This window comes from Bacillus rossius, chromosome 13 (genome assembly GCF_032445375.1).
Source record: "Bacillus rossius redtenbacheri isolate Brsri chromosome 13, Brsri_v3, whole genome shotgun sequence".
In the NCBI taxonomy this organism is placed as follows: Eukaryota; Metazoa; Arthropoda; class Insecta; order Phasmatodea; family Bacillidae; genus Bacillus; species Bacillus rossius.
Genome location: NC_086340.1, coordinates 2,476,163 through 2,490,022, shown reverse-complemented (window position 1 = coordinate 2,490,022; position 13,860 = coordinate 2,476,163). Strand labels below are relative to the sequence as shown.

The 13,860-nt window shown below is 39.1% G+C and overlaps 1 protein-coding gene across 1 annotated transcript; it reads left to right on the top strand.

Moving 5' to 3' along the window:
* The first annotated feature begins 797 nt into the window (after window positions 1-797).
* LOC134538096 (fibroblast growth factor receptor substrate 3) lies at window positions 798-12,761 on the top strand. Its single transcript, XM_063379113.1, has 4 exons — window positions 798-907; window positions 1,543-1,609; window positions 1,697-2,312; window positions 2,895-12,761. The coding sequence occupies exons 2-4, from the start codon at window positions 1,553-1,555 to the stop codon at window positions 3,374-3,376; spliced, it is 1,155 nt and encodes a 384-aa protein (XP_063235183.1). The 5' UTR covers window positions 798-907; window positions 1,543-1,552; the 3' UTR covers window positions 3,377-12,761.
* Window positions 12,762-13,860: the final 1,099 nt, after the last annotated feature.

The window sequence follows — 13,860 nt, the reverse complement described above, 5'->3', positions numbered from 1 at the left end:
TTCAGGAGGTGGGGGAATACAAGTACCTGGTAGTATATCCTACAGTGCGACCTAGGTTGATGTAACCAGGTGCAGCGGGAGGTAATGAAGGGGAGGAGAGAACTGGGACTGACTGCTAGGACACTAAAGGGGACAGCATGAAAAATACAGAAGACGTATTCATTGTGGGTAAAGCCAATGCTTGAATATGGAGCTTGCTATTTGGGAACCATACCTAGGGATAGAATTTAAGGAACTGGAAAAGGTGCAACGTAGAGCGGCTAGAAAGGCGATGCGTATGTGGAGAAGGAGGGCAAGGTCGAAGGGTGAGACGCATAGGCCATCGGTGATGATGAAGGAGCTGGGATGGGACACACTACACAGAAGGATGAAAATAGAGGTATCGGTTAAGTTTTTTAGGCTGACATGGGGTGTGGGGCTGGGGGACGCTGGGAGACAGGTAGAACAAAGAGGTGTATAGAGGGAGGAGGGATCATGGGTGGAAGATTGAGAGAGAGTGGAGAAAAACGGAAAGAGGAAGGCAAGTATTCCTGGTGAGGACGGGGTGGAATGGGTTTGAAGGAAAGATACTGAATGTGGGAAAAGGAAAGGACTTAAGGAAGAGGCTTAAGAAATTGGGCGAGTACGGGGGGGATTCTTGCCACTGGGCGGAAACCCAATCGCAAGTGTATCAATGTTTTAGTTTTATATTTAATTTTGTAATTTACTTTACTGATGCTAAGCGCTAGTGGTACCATCTGCAGTCTGATTAACAAATAGGCATTTATTTTTAGATTTATGTAATCTATGAACTTTATTTTGTTTGGTTTATTTCTAAACATCAAATTTTGTCCTTTGTGAGAAATTTATCACATATTTCCTATAATTATTTAAAAATTGAAATGGGTGCAAGTTACGAATCGAAAAGGTAATTTCGTTATTTCATACTTGTTATCGCGTGGAACGTTTACTGTCTCAGTTAAAAACAATAGCTTTCCTCAATTTGTAATGTTTGTTTTGCTAATAAGTATTAATTGTATGACATCTAAATAATTTACTTTCTTGCGAGTTTTTTTATAAAGGTTTTACGTCTCTTCGACAATGATGTCAATAGACGGTAACAAAGCGATTCAAACCAGGTATATTGCGACAGGAAACGCAATGGCATGAAGTTAGGAATCATTCCACCATTTTTATGCAATATTTTGGGAAAACCATGGAAAACCTAAATCCTGATAGCCGGATCGGAATTTCAACCTGAGTCCTTACAAGATTAGAATTTACATTTGCAATCGGGCTTCCGCCCGGTGGCAAGGCGTCCCCCGTACTTAACTCTTGCATTATATTTAAGTTTCTCTATAGTTCCGTCGCACCGCTTACATCCAATACTTTTTCCTATAGCCAAGTCCACTCTGCCCTGTTGTGGTCTCCTCTGCTTTAGAAGCCAATCACACAGTCCGAACACTGCACAAATAATGTTTTAAAATATTTTCATTTAATTACATAATTAATTCTAAACTGTTACATTAAAAACTCATGAGTAATGAACTGTTTATATTTCAGGACTTGAAGAATGGGCTGTATATCCAGCAAAACAGATATCAATGATCTTCATCCTAATATTTTCCAGGTAAGCATGTTCCGAAAGTTGTAACTTGTGTGTTTGTGTTGAGTGTTGGTGTGGCGCGTGCCAGAATGTTGTCTCCCTGGACCTCAGGTGATGAACGTGGATGACCTGGGCAACAAACTGAGCCCGGGCCAGTTGGAGATCACGGAAACGGATCTGGTGCTGTACCAACGCAAGAAGGCACCCGTGAAGTGGCCGCTGCGCTGCCTCAGGCGGTACGGCTTCGATGCCGAGCTGTTCAGCTTCGAGTCCGGCAGGCGCTGCCCCACCGGGCCGGGCATCTACGCGTTCCGCTGCCAGAGGGCGGAGCAGCTGTTCAACCTGCTGCAGACGCACATCCAGGTGCGGAACAGCACCGGGGAGGAGTCCTGGGGCCCCGCCGTGCCGGCCAGGGTGGGCGTCGACGCCAACTACCTGGAGCCGTCGTCGGTGCGGCCGGCGCTCCGGGGGGCCCGCCTGAGCAGCGTCGGCAGCAGCAGCAATGGGCCCGTCAGCCCCCAGGACACCACCTCCCCCTCGCCGTCGCTCCTGGTGCCGTCCGTGTCTCCTCCCGCGCCCGCGGAGGAGGCCCCTGAGAGCTGCTCGCCGGGCTCGGACCGCCGGGCGTCGCTCAAGCAGTCGCTCGGCGCCGGGGAGGGCCCGGGGGACCCCCGGGACGCTGCCCCGCCGGCCTCGCCCTCCTACATCAACGTGGAACTGTCGAGTGGTGAGCATCTCGGGAACCTCCTCTCCCCACAGTAATGATGCATTACCTTTACATGTGGAGAGAGATATAGTTCGAATATTTAAGATCATTTAATATTTTTAAATTTTGTAGTTTTGTGCTTTAATGTGATTTAGTTATGTCGTGTTACCTCAGTAAAAACTATTTACAAACAACACGTAGATAATGATTAAAATCTCTTCCTCTCTGCACACTTCCGTAAATGGTCCATCGTTCTTACGTTCTGCCCGTGGAAGCATCTGTTGCACACTGTAAACGTTTCTTTCCACCATTTGGCTTTATTGGGGATTGGCTTTATACATTGTACAGGCCTTTATAGAAATCTGAGGTGGAAATTTCTTCAGAAACATGTTCTTTACAGGATTGAACTGTGCAACTAGTAGATGTACAGTATACTGCTGATTATTCGGGGGCGGGTGGTCCGGTTTGCGGGTTAACCGTGCTGTGGAGGAGAATGGATGGGCAAGAGGGGGAAACACATGATGATAAGTAACGTTCAAGTGAGTCTCGTTGGTGGTGGTGTGGCTCCAGCTGTCAGTCCGGTCTTGCTCTCTCTCGTGCCAGACGCGCGCTCGCCGACGCTCGGCCAGGGCGCGGAGCCCTGCCAGCCGTGCCCGGTGCCGGGAGAGGCGCGGCAGTCGCCCGTGTACATGAACGTGTTCCCGGGCGCGGCGGCCGCCCCCCAGGACTGGGAGCCCCGCCACTGCTACGAGAACCTGGGCCCCGGGGAGATGGAGGTGCTGAAGCACCTGCCCGGGGCGCCGCCCCTCCCCCCGCCGCCGCCGCCGCCCCCGCTCCGGGAGGTCAACTACGCGGTGCTGGACCTGAACGGGGTAAAGCCCCCGGTCCCCGAGGGGCCCCCCGAGTCCCCGAAGAAGGCCTCGGCGGGCTACGCCACCATCGACTTTGACCGGACGGTGGCCCTGCTGCAGTCGGTGCAGCCCAGCGTGGACAACGACAGCGAGGGCTCGCGCAAGACGCGGCACAACTCGACCATCGGTGACGCTCTGCCCCCGCCCCACACCAGGCACAGCTCGTCCGACTGAGCCCGGGGGCCGTGACTCCCCCTGTCCAGTGGCGGGCAGCACCTTCTGTTGCCGGCTTGGATAATCTGGGCCCTGACTCCCGGTCCAGTAGCGGGCAGCAGCTTCGTTAGGGCCACCACATTCTGTTGCCAGTTCTGATAATCATTTCATTTTTTAAATGTACAAATTACAGTCAACTTTTGATTATATACCCCTGTGAAAGAGGTTCTTTATTTTGAAGGGGTCAGTATTGTAATTTGGACTAATTTGACCCTTCTTCATATTCCAACCACTTTCATTTAAAAAAAAAAAAAAATCTGTTTGAATTCTTTAGAATATACTGACATGTTTTATTTCACTATTAATTTACTTTTATAAATACTGTAGATGTCTTGCAGTGTAAGTGGTACGATTGAAAGTGTATGTCCGACCGCCCGTTGTCACCAAAATAAGCTTCGTACAATTTAATGAACCAGCACAAAGTTCACTTTCAGAGGCTTATTACAGCAAAAGTTTAAAATATCTGTCATTGACCTTTTTTAATTTGTTTTAAGTAAAACAACTTTATTCAAGCAAAACGAATACAGCACAATAAAAAAAAAAATTATATTTTCGTGAGCGAATGTTAGGCTTCAAATGATTTGAAGCTTTGCAACGAATTTGAAAGTTCACATTCAGACGCGAAGCTTTGCATCACAGCCGAAGCTTCAAATAAAGACTAATGGGAAATATCCTGGCAAAGTCAGATTGAATATGAAATAGAGCTTTGATTGATTGGCTTGTTCGAAGCTTCGCTCTGCCATATGAGAACCTGGCGACGGTTGACAGGGATCTTCCCTACGACCGACAAGCGACATTTGGGTAGTACAGGGCTCGCCTAGAGAATCACTTCTTGTGCCCAAAATAAATTTCCAAAGTTAATTTTCTGCCTTTCTTAATCTTCTGTCTTTTGAAACCAAAATTTTTAAACTGCTCAGGGTCGTAGAATCAGGAGTTGATTGTATAGAAGAAAATAGTTTCTCCAAGTGTCTTAGGTTTTTTTTTTAAATATAGAAGATTGAAATGTCTCTCAATGTTTAGCTTTATGCAATTTATTTCAATTCGTCCGTGATATTTTTCTTTACAAAATTTATATTGGCTGCTGTTTAGAAGTGCACTGATTGGGATGTACACTTGGACAGTCTCCGGGTAAAAGTTAACAAGTCAAGAATTCACTTTTTGCAGGAGAAACAAAAAACTCTTAGATAAAAATTGAATTTAAATACTTAAATTTTTCTCGCATTATCCTTTTATTTACCAACATAGTTGCCGATGATGCATTACATATTCTGAGTATACTTAAGAGTTTAAGTGACTTGTTGACTAAAAATCACCAAAATGTGACTTGTTACCTTTTACCCGGAGACCGTCCACTTGTACTCAGTAGGAACAAGATTATATGGTGAATTGAGATAAAACCGGAAATAACGAAAAGCATGTCAAAATGCTGCATATCGTCGAAATGCAAGTTATTACAGCATGTAGCACTGAAGTGCAAGTTATGTAATGGAATTAAGTAGCATTTAACCAAAATTTAATGCAAATCATAAAAAAAAAAGTAAATCTTCTAATGTTTGAATTTCTAGGAATGTCATTATTTCCTAACAAAATATTTCACTATATTGGATGTACCAGAAAAAATTAATTTAATTTGTTTTACTGTGCATCTCTGATTGAATCACTTCTTAACCACAGACGCTCACTAATTTATTTATTTTTGTTCTGGATCTATCTGTTTTAGACCAATTTATTACAAAAAAAAAATTATTGTAAAAATGCAGCATGTAAATTTTACCACTATTAGTAAGTATTACAAAACAGCTTTTATAAAAATTAAAAAAAATTAACACAGGAATCTTCTGTTCTAAAAATGAAGTTGGACTAAAAGTAAAACCATAAAATCTTGTCTCTACTTTATATAAATGTTCGACATTCTCATAGCTCACTGACGAGAAGATCACGAAGTCGTGCTGACGGTTTTCGCAACATAAAGTCAGCGCGTGACTCGTCTGTGCTTCAGACCATGTGTGGTCGATGCCCCTGTATGCACAGTAGTCGACCGGTGTTTGCATGCGCGTAGTGGGCTTGGAGAAGTCAGTGGAATTCAGCCTCGATCGAGATTCCGTTTCATGTAAAGGAAAGACATTTATGAATAATGATTAATCTGCTATCTACGCATATTTACCTAAGTGTCTCATATTGAGATAATGGAATAGACTACTTGAGTGAGTCAGAATGGAGTACGTATATTAATTTCATGAACTTTTTCAAAAATTTACTACGTAATGATTTTTCGTGAATTTACTTATGATTTTTCATTATGGAAGCTGTGAGCACTCTGTAATAAAATTTATGATTGCATTTATTTTAGGATATCTAGTCATCTCAAGGGATTTTCCTTTGTCCTATTTTGACCTGTAATTTTTAAAATGCACGGTGTGTTAGTTTTAACTACAAATTGTAATTTAGTAAATGTGAAAAGTAACAAAAGAGGACTGTTAGTATAGAACTTGCACAAGTTAAGTCATTTGCTACAAATTAACGTGATGATGTTGGGTATCTTGTTTGATGTTGGAATATTTTCTGCAGTTTGTAAGTGAACACAAACCCTATTTTGTTGCTTGTATTTCCCCCCTCAATCGGTAAAGGCATAGCACAATCTACATGTGGCTATGAACCTTTAGGATTAGTGGATGCCTTTCAACTTGAACTTGTGAAATTGTTATCTACAAATTAATTTTAGGGTTAAAACTAAAATACACCACAGATTTTAAAAGTTACAGGTTGAAAGGTGCCATTGCGTGCAGAAGGAAAATTATATTAGTGATCACAGTTCTGAAAATACAATTCTTTGGACATATGCCATTGCAGTTTTGCACTGTTTGTCATGGAAAAAAATTCAAGAATCCAAAATAATTTCTGAACAACACAACAAACAAATGGATCCAATGACGAAACTAAACAGGTGTTATGGACAACACAATGATGACAGCACAGATGAACACATTCAAACTTTAAATATCAGATAGCACAAAAATTACGTGGAAGAAATGAAGTCGTGAAAGAATAACAGAACAGACTTAACACAGTGGACGAACAACGATGAGATATTTTCAAGAACTGTAAATGCAGACTGACAACACAACGACCGCACCGACGAACATATTATGCTTCCTGTGACAAAACAGTTGCGACGTTTTCAGGAACTGGCATCTGTTCCTGTCGTCAGGCATTTGCTGTTCTTGTTGAAACTGTATCGTCATCGTTAGCCCTCTGTGTTCGTCTGTGTTGTTTTTTCCTTCCGTGGAATTCTTGTGCTGTCCGATACTTAAAGTTTGACTGTGTTCATCTTTGCTGTTTTCGTTGTGTAGTCCATAATTACCATTTTAGTTTTGATCGTTGGATCCATCCATTCGCTTTGATGTCCAGGGTTTCTTATTTTGCAAATGTGAATTTTTTTTTTTCCCATGACAAACAGTGCAAAACTGCAATGGCTTACGTCGAAATTCCCCATAGCACGAATCATTTAAAGAACTCCGCCCTGACTCACTCTGAACGGTAAGAAAACAATTATAACATTTTGGCGAATAGGGACTCTGCTGAAGTACCTTTTTGTTTCAGCTGAATTTAGATCCAGTTTAAAACAAGTCTGAATACGTAGTGCATTGTTTTTACTGTGGCGTGCATGTGTTGTGTGTGTACCTTAGTTTTATTTCATGTAGCACTTTGCAATCCAGTATTTTGCATGCGAAATAGGCAGCACAAAGTTCAGAGTAGAGTATTTTTTATTAATGACAGCAGAACTGCTTATATGTCTCTTTTAAAATACATGTGAGGGCTTTTTTTTTTGTAGGTTTTAAAGTATTTGTGGTCAAACTGAATGTGGGCAAGAGGCAAGATTATATTGTTTTTTGACTTTAAAATCATTTTAAAAATTTAAAGTTTCTGGAAATTATCTAATTAATTTTTCTTAAAATCTGCACTTTAAATGGAATTATTTTTATATCCATACTCTTCAAGAGATGAATTGTGTAATAATGCAAGAAAAAACGCCAGTGTACATCCAATCACTTCTTTACTTCAAGCTTGCTGTTGTCGGAACGAGACGAGGTCAACTTGTGAGATTTAGGTGATGAAGGTATCGACTGTCAGTTTAATAAACAAAACGGGAGAGAACAGTTTTAACGTTTTAACTGCCTTATTTTCAAATCCAGCAACGTAGAAAGAGTGTAATTACAAGATACTAACTCGTGGATACAGAACGCACAAAAACGGTTACCTACAGTTCCCGCGTGGTTTCAAACTAAAATACATGTTCTTTGCTGCCAACATTCTAAAACTAAATTTCCCTGCTGATCCTTTTATGTGGCGCTGCGACAGAAACGTGTGTACCGTGGGGTGTGCAGACCTCGTGCAAACACGCCGCGAGCAACATTGCGTGAGTTGAAGACCGGTCATACACGACAATCTTCTAATTTTTTAGACTTACTGTTGTGAGAAGCTGAGGATGAAAAACTATCATCAATTAGCATGTTGCTCAGTAATGCCATGTTTTACAACAACAGGAACACTTGCCGTCCATGTGGAAGCGAACCATTCGTTGTCTAGGATATCCATGTATTGTTATTCTCAGGGTTCCCCCCCTCCTCTTTTATTTGTTGTAGTCCTGTCTTTATGGATGCTTTATTGTGTATAAAGTTATCACTAAATACACCAAACGACATCACATTCATAATTACATATGTAGTAGATAAACTAAACTAAGTGCGTAGCAGGCCACTAATCTTAGCAGAACGTTTAGAACCTCTCAGCGGGCTAATCTATGTAGTGTTTTTTTTTTCCTTGAATTTTGAAATTGATGTATATGTATATTGATTTTTATTTTATTTTTCTTTTGTCACATTGTACTGTTTGAGATATAATATTGCCTCTAGTGATACATTTTCTAACAGCTAAACCAGGTTTGATCAGTAATTTTAATTTGTGAAACTAAAGTATAAAATATATTTTTCATAATTTTTTTTTTTACTTCTTATTTGTAAGCAATGTTAGGTACATATATATATCAAAATCTGTTCTAATGAAAATTCAAATATAAGTCAGTGCTACTGCGAAAAAATGTTACTGGGCTGTCTGCTAGGTGTCTGTTGATTATGTTATGCATCACAATGTAATTATAAATGACATTCTCCATTATTCCTGTCGTACGGCTAGCATCTTGGTGTGTAGCTTGTGGAGGCATCAAATACTCGAGTAAGAATTTTTAGATTCAGTGGCTTAAATATTATTTTGAATGTAGATTTAAATTTTTTATAATAAGAAGCATAATGCAAGAAATATGATAAGAAAAAAATCTGTGTGATTTGAAAAAGTTTATTCATTTTTACCACTTGAGGGGAATATTTTTTTTTGGTCAAAATTTGTTTATTGCGCAAGTAAGATATTTAAACACCAAATAAATAAGCAATTGTTATGGTGGTCATCTTGCATTAAGGTGCCATTTTAGACTTTACATCGATTATTAGCGTGACCAAATTTGGGGCCTGAATTTACGAAGTTTACGAACAGACATGGTACAGAAACACAAATTCAAACAGGAAACAACCTAAATCCTTGCCAAAGCTTATGTTAAAATTTGGTTAGTATCTTTGTGGGTTTCATGTACTTATACAATATTTTAGATTACGGAAAGTATTTATTATGTGGCTTAGCATTTCATACTTGCTCTTATTTTGGAGGGAGTAAAAGTATGATTTTATGATTTTTTTTTGTAATATTTTGTAGCAAATGTTGATGGGGTAATTTTTACTCCAAACAACATCCATTTGTTACAGAGTTTATGGTAATTTGGTCCTGCATAACTTTTTTTTATCGTTCGTTCATTCCACTATCGGAGTCGAACTTATTGCTAAACATCGTAAAGTTCACAGCATGACTTCAGCAGTCGAGTTAACACCAAGTTTGGTTAAAAAAAAAAAGTTTTATCTTATTGTAGTGTTGGTCTTCCAGGTTAGGAAAGTGTGTGTTATCCCGCAACTGTTAGCTCATGTTCAAACGGCTGCTCGGATTCTGGGAGATGTTTCTGGAAGGTTGCCTCGAGTTACTTGGTTGGTACTACTGCTCTCGGGGCACGTGCGGTGTGCACTTAGAGCAGGTCAGTGCAGTAAAATTGAAACATGCTCATGGAATATGTTGGGAAAGTACTAACAGAAAGTGCAACTTTTATTTGTAGAAAATTATTTCAAAATTGTATGCAGTGTACCCTGTTGTGACTTTGTGAATTGTGCTTTCCTTGCTTGTGGTGATGTCCATTTTGTAAATGTGCTTGCGAAGCTAGAAACACTCATTGTGTGATGTTGCTTACCAGACACACCAGAGACTATTTCTTCATGAAGATCTAAAAAGAAAAATTATTTATGTATTTTACCTTTCGTTAGGATAATTTATTTTGACCAGTCTAGTTATGGTACCAAAGAAACTATTATGTGTTATAAGTTTTTTTCTTTTACAAATTTCTTTGTGTACAATTTTTTTTAATTGATTATGTTTTATTTTACAAATTAATCTGTAATATTCTATTATTTTTATTTTTTAAACTTAACTCAACTAATCATAACAAAGAACATCACAAAATTGAGACATTATTTTTCAGTCTGATAGATGTTGAAACATTGATAGTTATTGACTAGAAATATGGCCAGTTTTATAATATTCTATTAATTATGTTTTCTATTGAAACAGTAAAAATAATTACAAATGCAGGTGTCTAGGTATTAAGAATGTTATTTATTACTTTTGGTTTAGTACTAGTCCATATACATTTTACTGCATTTTATTTTCTTGGCGAGAAACTGTGTTTCACGTAATATCCACTCTTACATGGTCACAATTACTGACTTGTGTAAAAGGCCATCTAAGTAACAATTAGTCAGTTTTTCCGAGTTAAACTTGGGGTTTTAAAGACTATTTTCCATCAGATGTGTAGAAACAGAATAGACAGAGTTTTTTTCACGCAAGAGTCACTGTATGGCTAAACAGTCTCTGTACGGTGGTGAGACTCATCTGTACCACAGCGTGGCAGTGATCGCCCTGTAGGCAGTGTTGCTCGCTTGCAGTAATTTTAAAGACTCTTGAAGACAGGCAAAAATTAGGTTTTAGTTCCTTGGAGTCCAGGTTATAGCGGTACGAGGTATCAAGTGCATTCTTGTTTATTTCAGCTCCTTTAGTGTAGTGTGCTGCCTGAAACACCATCCAGTTTTCCCTCGTTCTTCTCACTAAACCAACCAGATTGTCTGCCGAGAGATTCGTGGATGTAGGCCTGGCATCTTCCACTCTGTTGCTCTGAACAAGGAGGCACACTGGCTCTCCGAGTGTGTGTGTGTGTGTGTGTGTGTGGGTGGGTGGGGTGTGTGAGTGGGAGTGTGTGGGTGGGGGGGTGTGTGTAAGGAGGGGGGGGGGGGAGCGAGCGAGCGCTCTCCGAGTGAAACTGCTACCCGGAGCGTCTGTGCTGTGGTTTGAACTACTTTGTACCAGAGTGTGTTTTCCTTCCATGTAGGAGTGCAGTCCACTGAAAAAAAAAAATTCCTTCATCAGAAAGTACGGGCCGTGATTTTTTTTGTTAAGTAGGTGCCATTTTGAAATTTTAAAAAAAAGTAGACTTTTCTCAACAGTGTTATTTTTTACTTGAAAGCCTGTTCCTTACTCTACTATTCTACATAATAATTCACACCAATATTAAGGCACGTTTCGTACGCCCAGCTTTTGAATCCCATCCGCATAGAAGTCTGCCGCCTGATTTAACAACCGCTGCAGCACGTCAGATAACTACAAAATCATAAAAGTCGGTTCTCTTTCACTTTTTCGTCAACTTTATGCACTAAAGCTTACGTAATGACAGAAGGTTACCCACTTCGTTCCTCGTCGTGAACTTTCGTGCGGCCATCTTTGAAATCTCTTAACTCCTTTCCGTACTGTTACGTGGCAATGATGTTTTCTCCATTCACTTCACTGATCAGATCTGACAATGAATTTCACCTGCTTTCACACCTAACTAATCACAGAGTGTATTTTACAGTCGGCGGAAGCATTTTAAATACCTACAAACAAACGTAAACACCGTCAGATGTTTCCATAATGCCATCTGTGGCTTGTCAACAGACGTATGTTCGCAGCCCGTATGAGCTTAAAAAAAACACCCCTCATAGTACAGAAGCTATCTGCTTAAGTAAGAACTACCATTGGCTCTGCCTACTGTATTTGTGTGTGTTATTGTATGTTGTATGTAGTATTATGTTTATTTTAAATATTGGATTTCTTTTTAAAACTTATTGAACCTTAAAGGAAAGAAATGTTCTGAGAAAATAAAATGCAGTATTTGTATGTGGGTTGGTTTCGTAATGCACTGTTAGTGGCTGTAATGTTTGTTGATTGAACGGCATTGTGCCGTGATGCATATTGCAGAAAGTATGCATCGAGGCGGATGTAAACACGTAATAAGCTTAGTGAGAGGTCCACAGACATCGAAATGTTTTCATTGGATATTCCGAGTATTTTTATGAACTTTTTGTGAGGACATTATAAAGAGGCATTGGAATAATTATTGATAAAAAAATGAATTGTAATTAGTTTTCGCACTGTTTGTAATGAATGCCAATGAAAATTTAATACATCCTAGTATAGAATTCTCGTGTTTCGTATGTATTGGATTAGCCGTAAGTTCTTCCAGGGTTCCCAGCATTGTCAATTCGTTAAGTACGACGCACATAACATAAGCAGCAGATGTATCGACTGGTGTTTAGTAACTGCATCCATGAGTTCATCTTGAAGCTGTGGCATTGGTGGATCACGTGTGATCATGGAGACGGATCCTTGTTAACATCTACAGAAGCTTAGATGAGACAACTGTGGAAGCTGAGAGTGGAAGCTTCGTCTCCTAGAATTTTCTGACTTTTTTACTTTTTGCAGTTACAAAAGCTACTTGAAAAATAGTGCCCCTCTACAAATTCTCATCAGCGGTGTGTGTTTTAAAATTTTACTTAAAATGAAGCATGTTGATGTATTCAGCAACTGCGACTACAAGTGCCGCATCTTCGTTCCACCATCCATTTATGCGTTGGATGAACTCATGGATGTCGGTTACATGGAAAAACATATTGTATTGGCTCAGCAAGCCAGTAACAGGTTTTAAATATCTATCCCCTCTATAAAAGTACGGCATTGGGCATATTTTTATGTTTGGAAACCCTTGGCGAACTATAGACTAGTCCTGCATATATATATACGTGAATGATGTGTGCCTGTAAAATAGAGAATATATTTTGTGTTGATGATACATTAGTATGAAATAAAGAGTTTTGTGTGTTTTTAATTTGTGTCTTAATTACTCTTTTTTTTTTTTTTTTTTTTTACCCTTTTCATTCTTTCCTGTTAAATTCAGTGAATAAAACTAGACTACTATAGTCAGTTTTTTTGGTGAATATGATAATGAGAAGTAGTATTAAGCAGTGGTCATTAATTAATTGTTAAGTGTTCTGTTTAAAGAAATAGTTTGGTGTAGCATTAATATTATTTATTTTTTAATTTTCAATAAAGTACAGTAAATAGAGTGGTATTGCCACCATAGCTGTTTAATTACTCAACAATTAGTGCGGTGATCTGAGCCAGATATTAACATTGATACAGTGAACAAGTGCTTAGCATCTTTAACAACCGTAAAGGCTTCACTTCGGTAAGTCATTCCTTAGTTGGCTTGAACAAAGCCATTTGGTTGGCCAAGTCATAATATGTATAGGGGCATCTATAGGAGCATATTTATCCTCCTCTCTCTATCCCCTCCCCACCACCTGGAAAATCCTAAAATTATATTATTATTCCCGCGAACCTGAAATGAATTTCTGTGTACGATCTTGAAGGTTCTGAATCAAATTGCAGAGCTACTGAAATAGATTTTGAAAATGAAATTATTTTTAAGTTTAGGATCAAAATGTTTTAGTGTTTCACTTGTAAAATTCCAACAAGTCATATAATATGAATTATGAGAAAAGGAAGTGAAAAAGAAAATATAGGATATACAACACATGGTACCTGCTGATAGTTACCTACTTGTGTGTTGACAATTATTTTATATTCTTATGAGTGCTGAATATTTGTTCTTAAATGTATTTAGTAGAATAATATTTGCCTTGCTTTGAGTAGAATTTATTGTGTTATTTAAGAATTATAAGACTAGTGTATTTCATAATGGCGAATTAGCCTCGTCATAAATGGTGTAGTTATGGCTTAAATATTACAAAATAATTATTTACATTTAAAATTTAACTACACTTTTAACCTTTCCGAATTTTCATTTCCGCTCAGAGAAATAAATCAAGATAATTGCTATATAATTCTTTTGTAAGTTCAACATAAAATAGTTACTATTTCATTTGTGAATATGGCGTGAGGCGGCACCGTTTCCACTCTGGCAG

What these genes read in the sequence shown, in the direction of transcription:
- LOC134538096 (XM_063379113.1), top strand. Translation starts at nt 1,553, where the DNA reads ATGGGCTGTATATCCAGCAAAACAGATATCAATGATCTTCATCCTAAT. An exon ending in TTCATCCTAATATTTTCCAG is followed by an intron (nt 1,610 to 1,696) that starts GTAAGCATGTTC and finishes CCTGGACCTCAG; the next exon opens with GTGATGAACGTGGATGACCT. An exon ending in CAACGTGGAACTGTCGAGTG is followed by an intron (nt 2,313 to 2,894) that starts GTGAGCATCTCG and finishes CTCTCGTGCCAG; the next exon opens with ACGCGCGCTCGCCGACGCTC.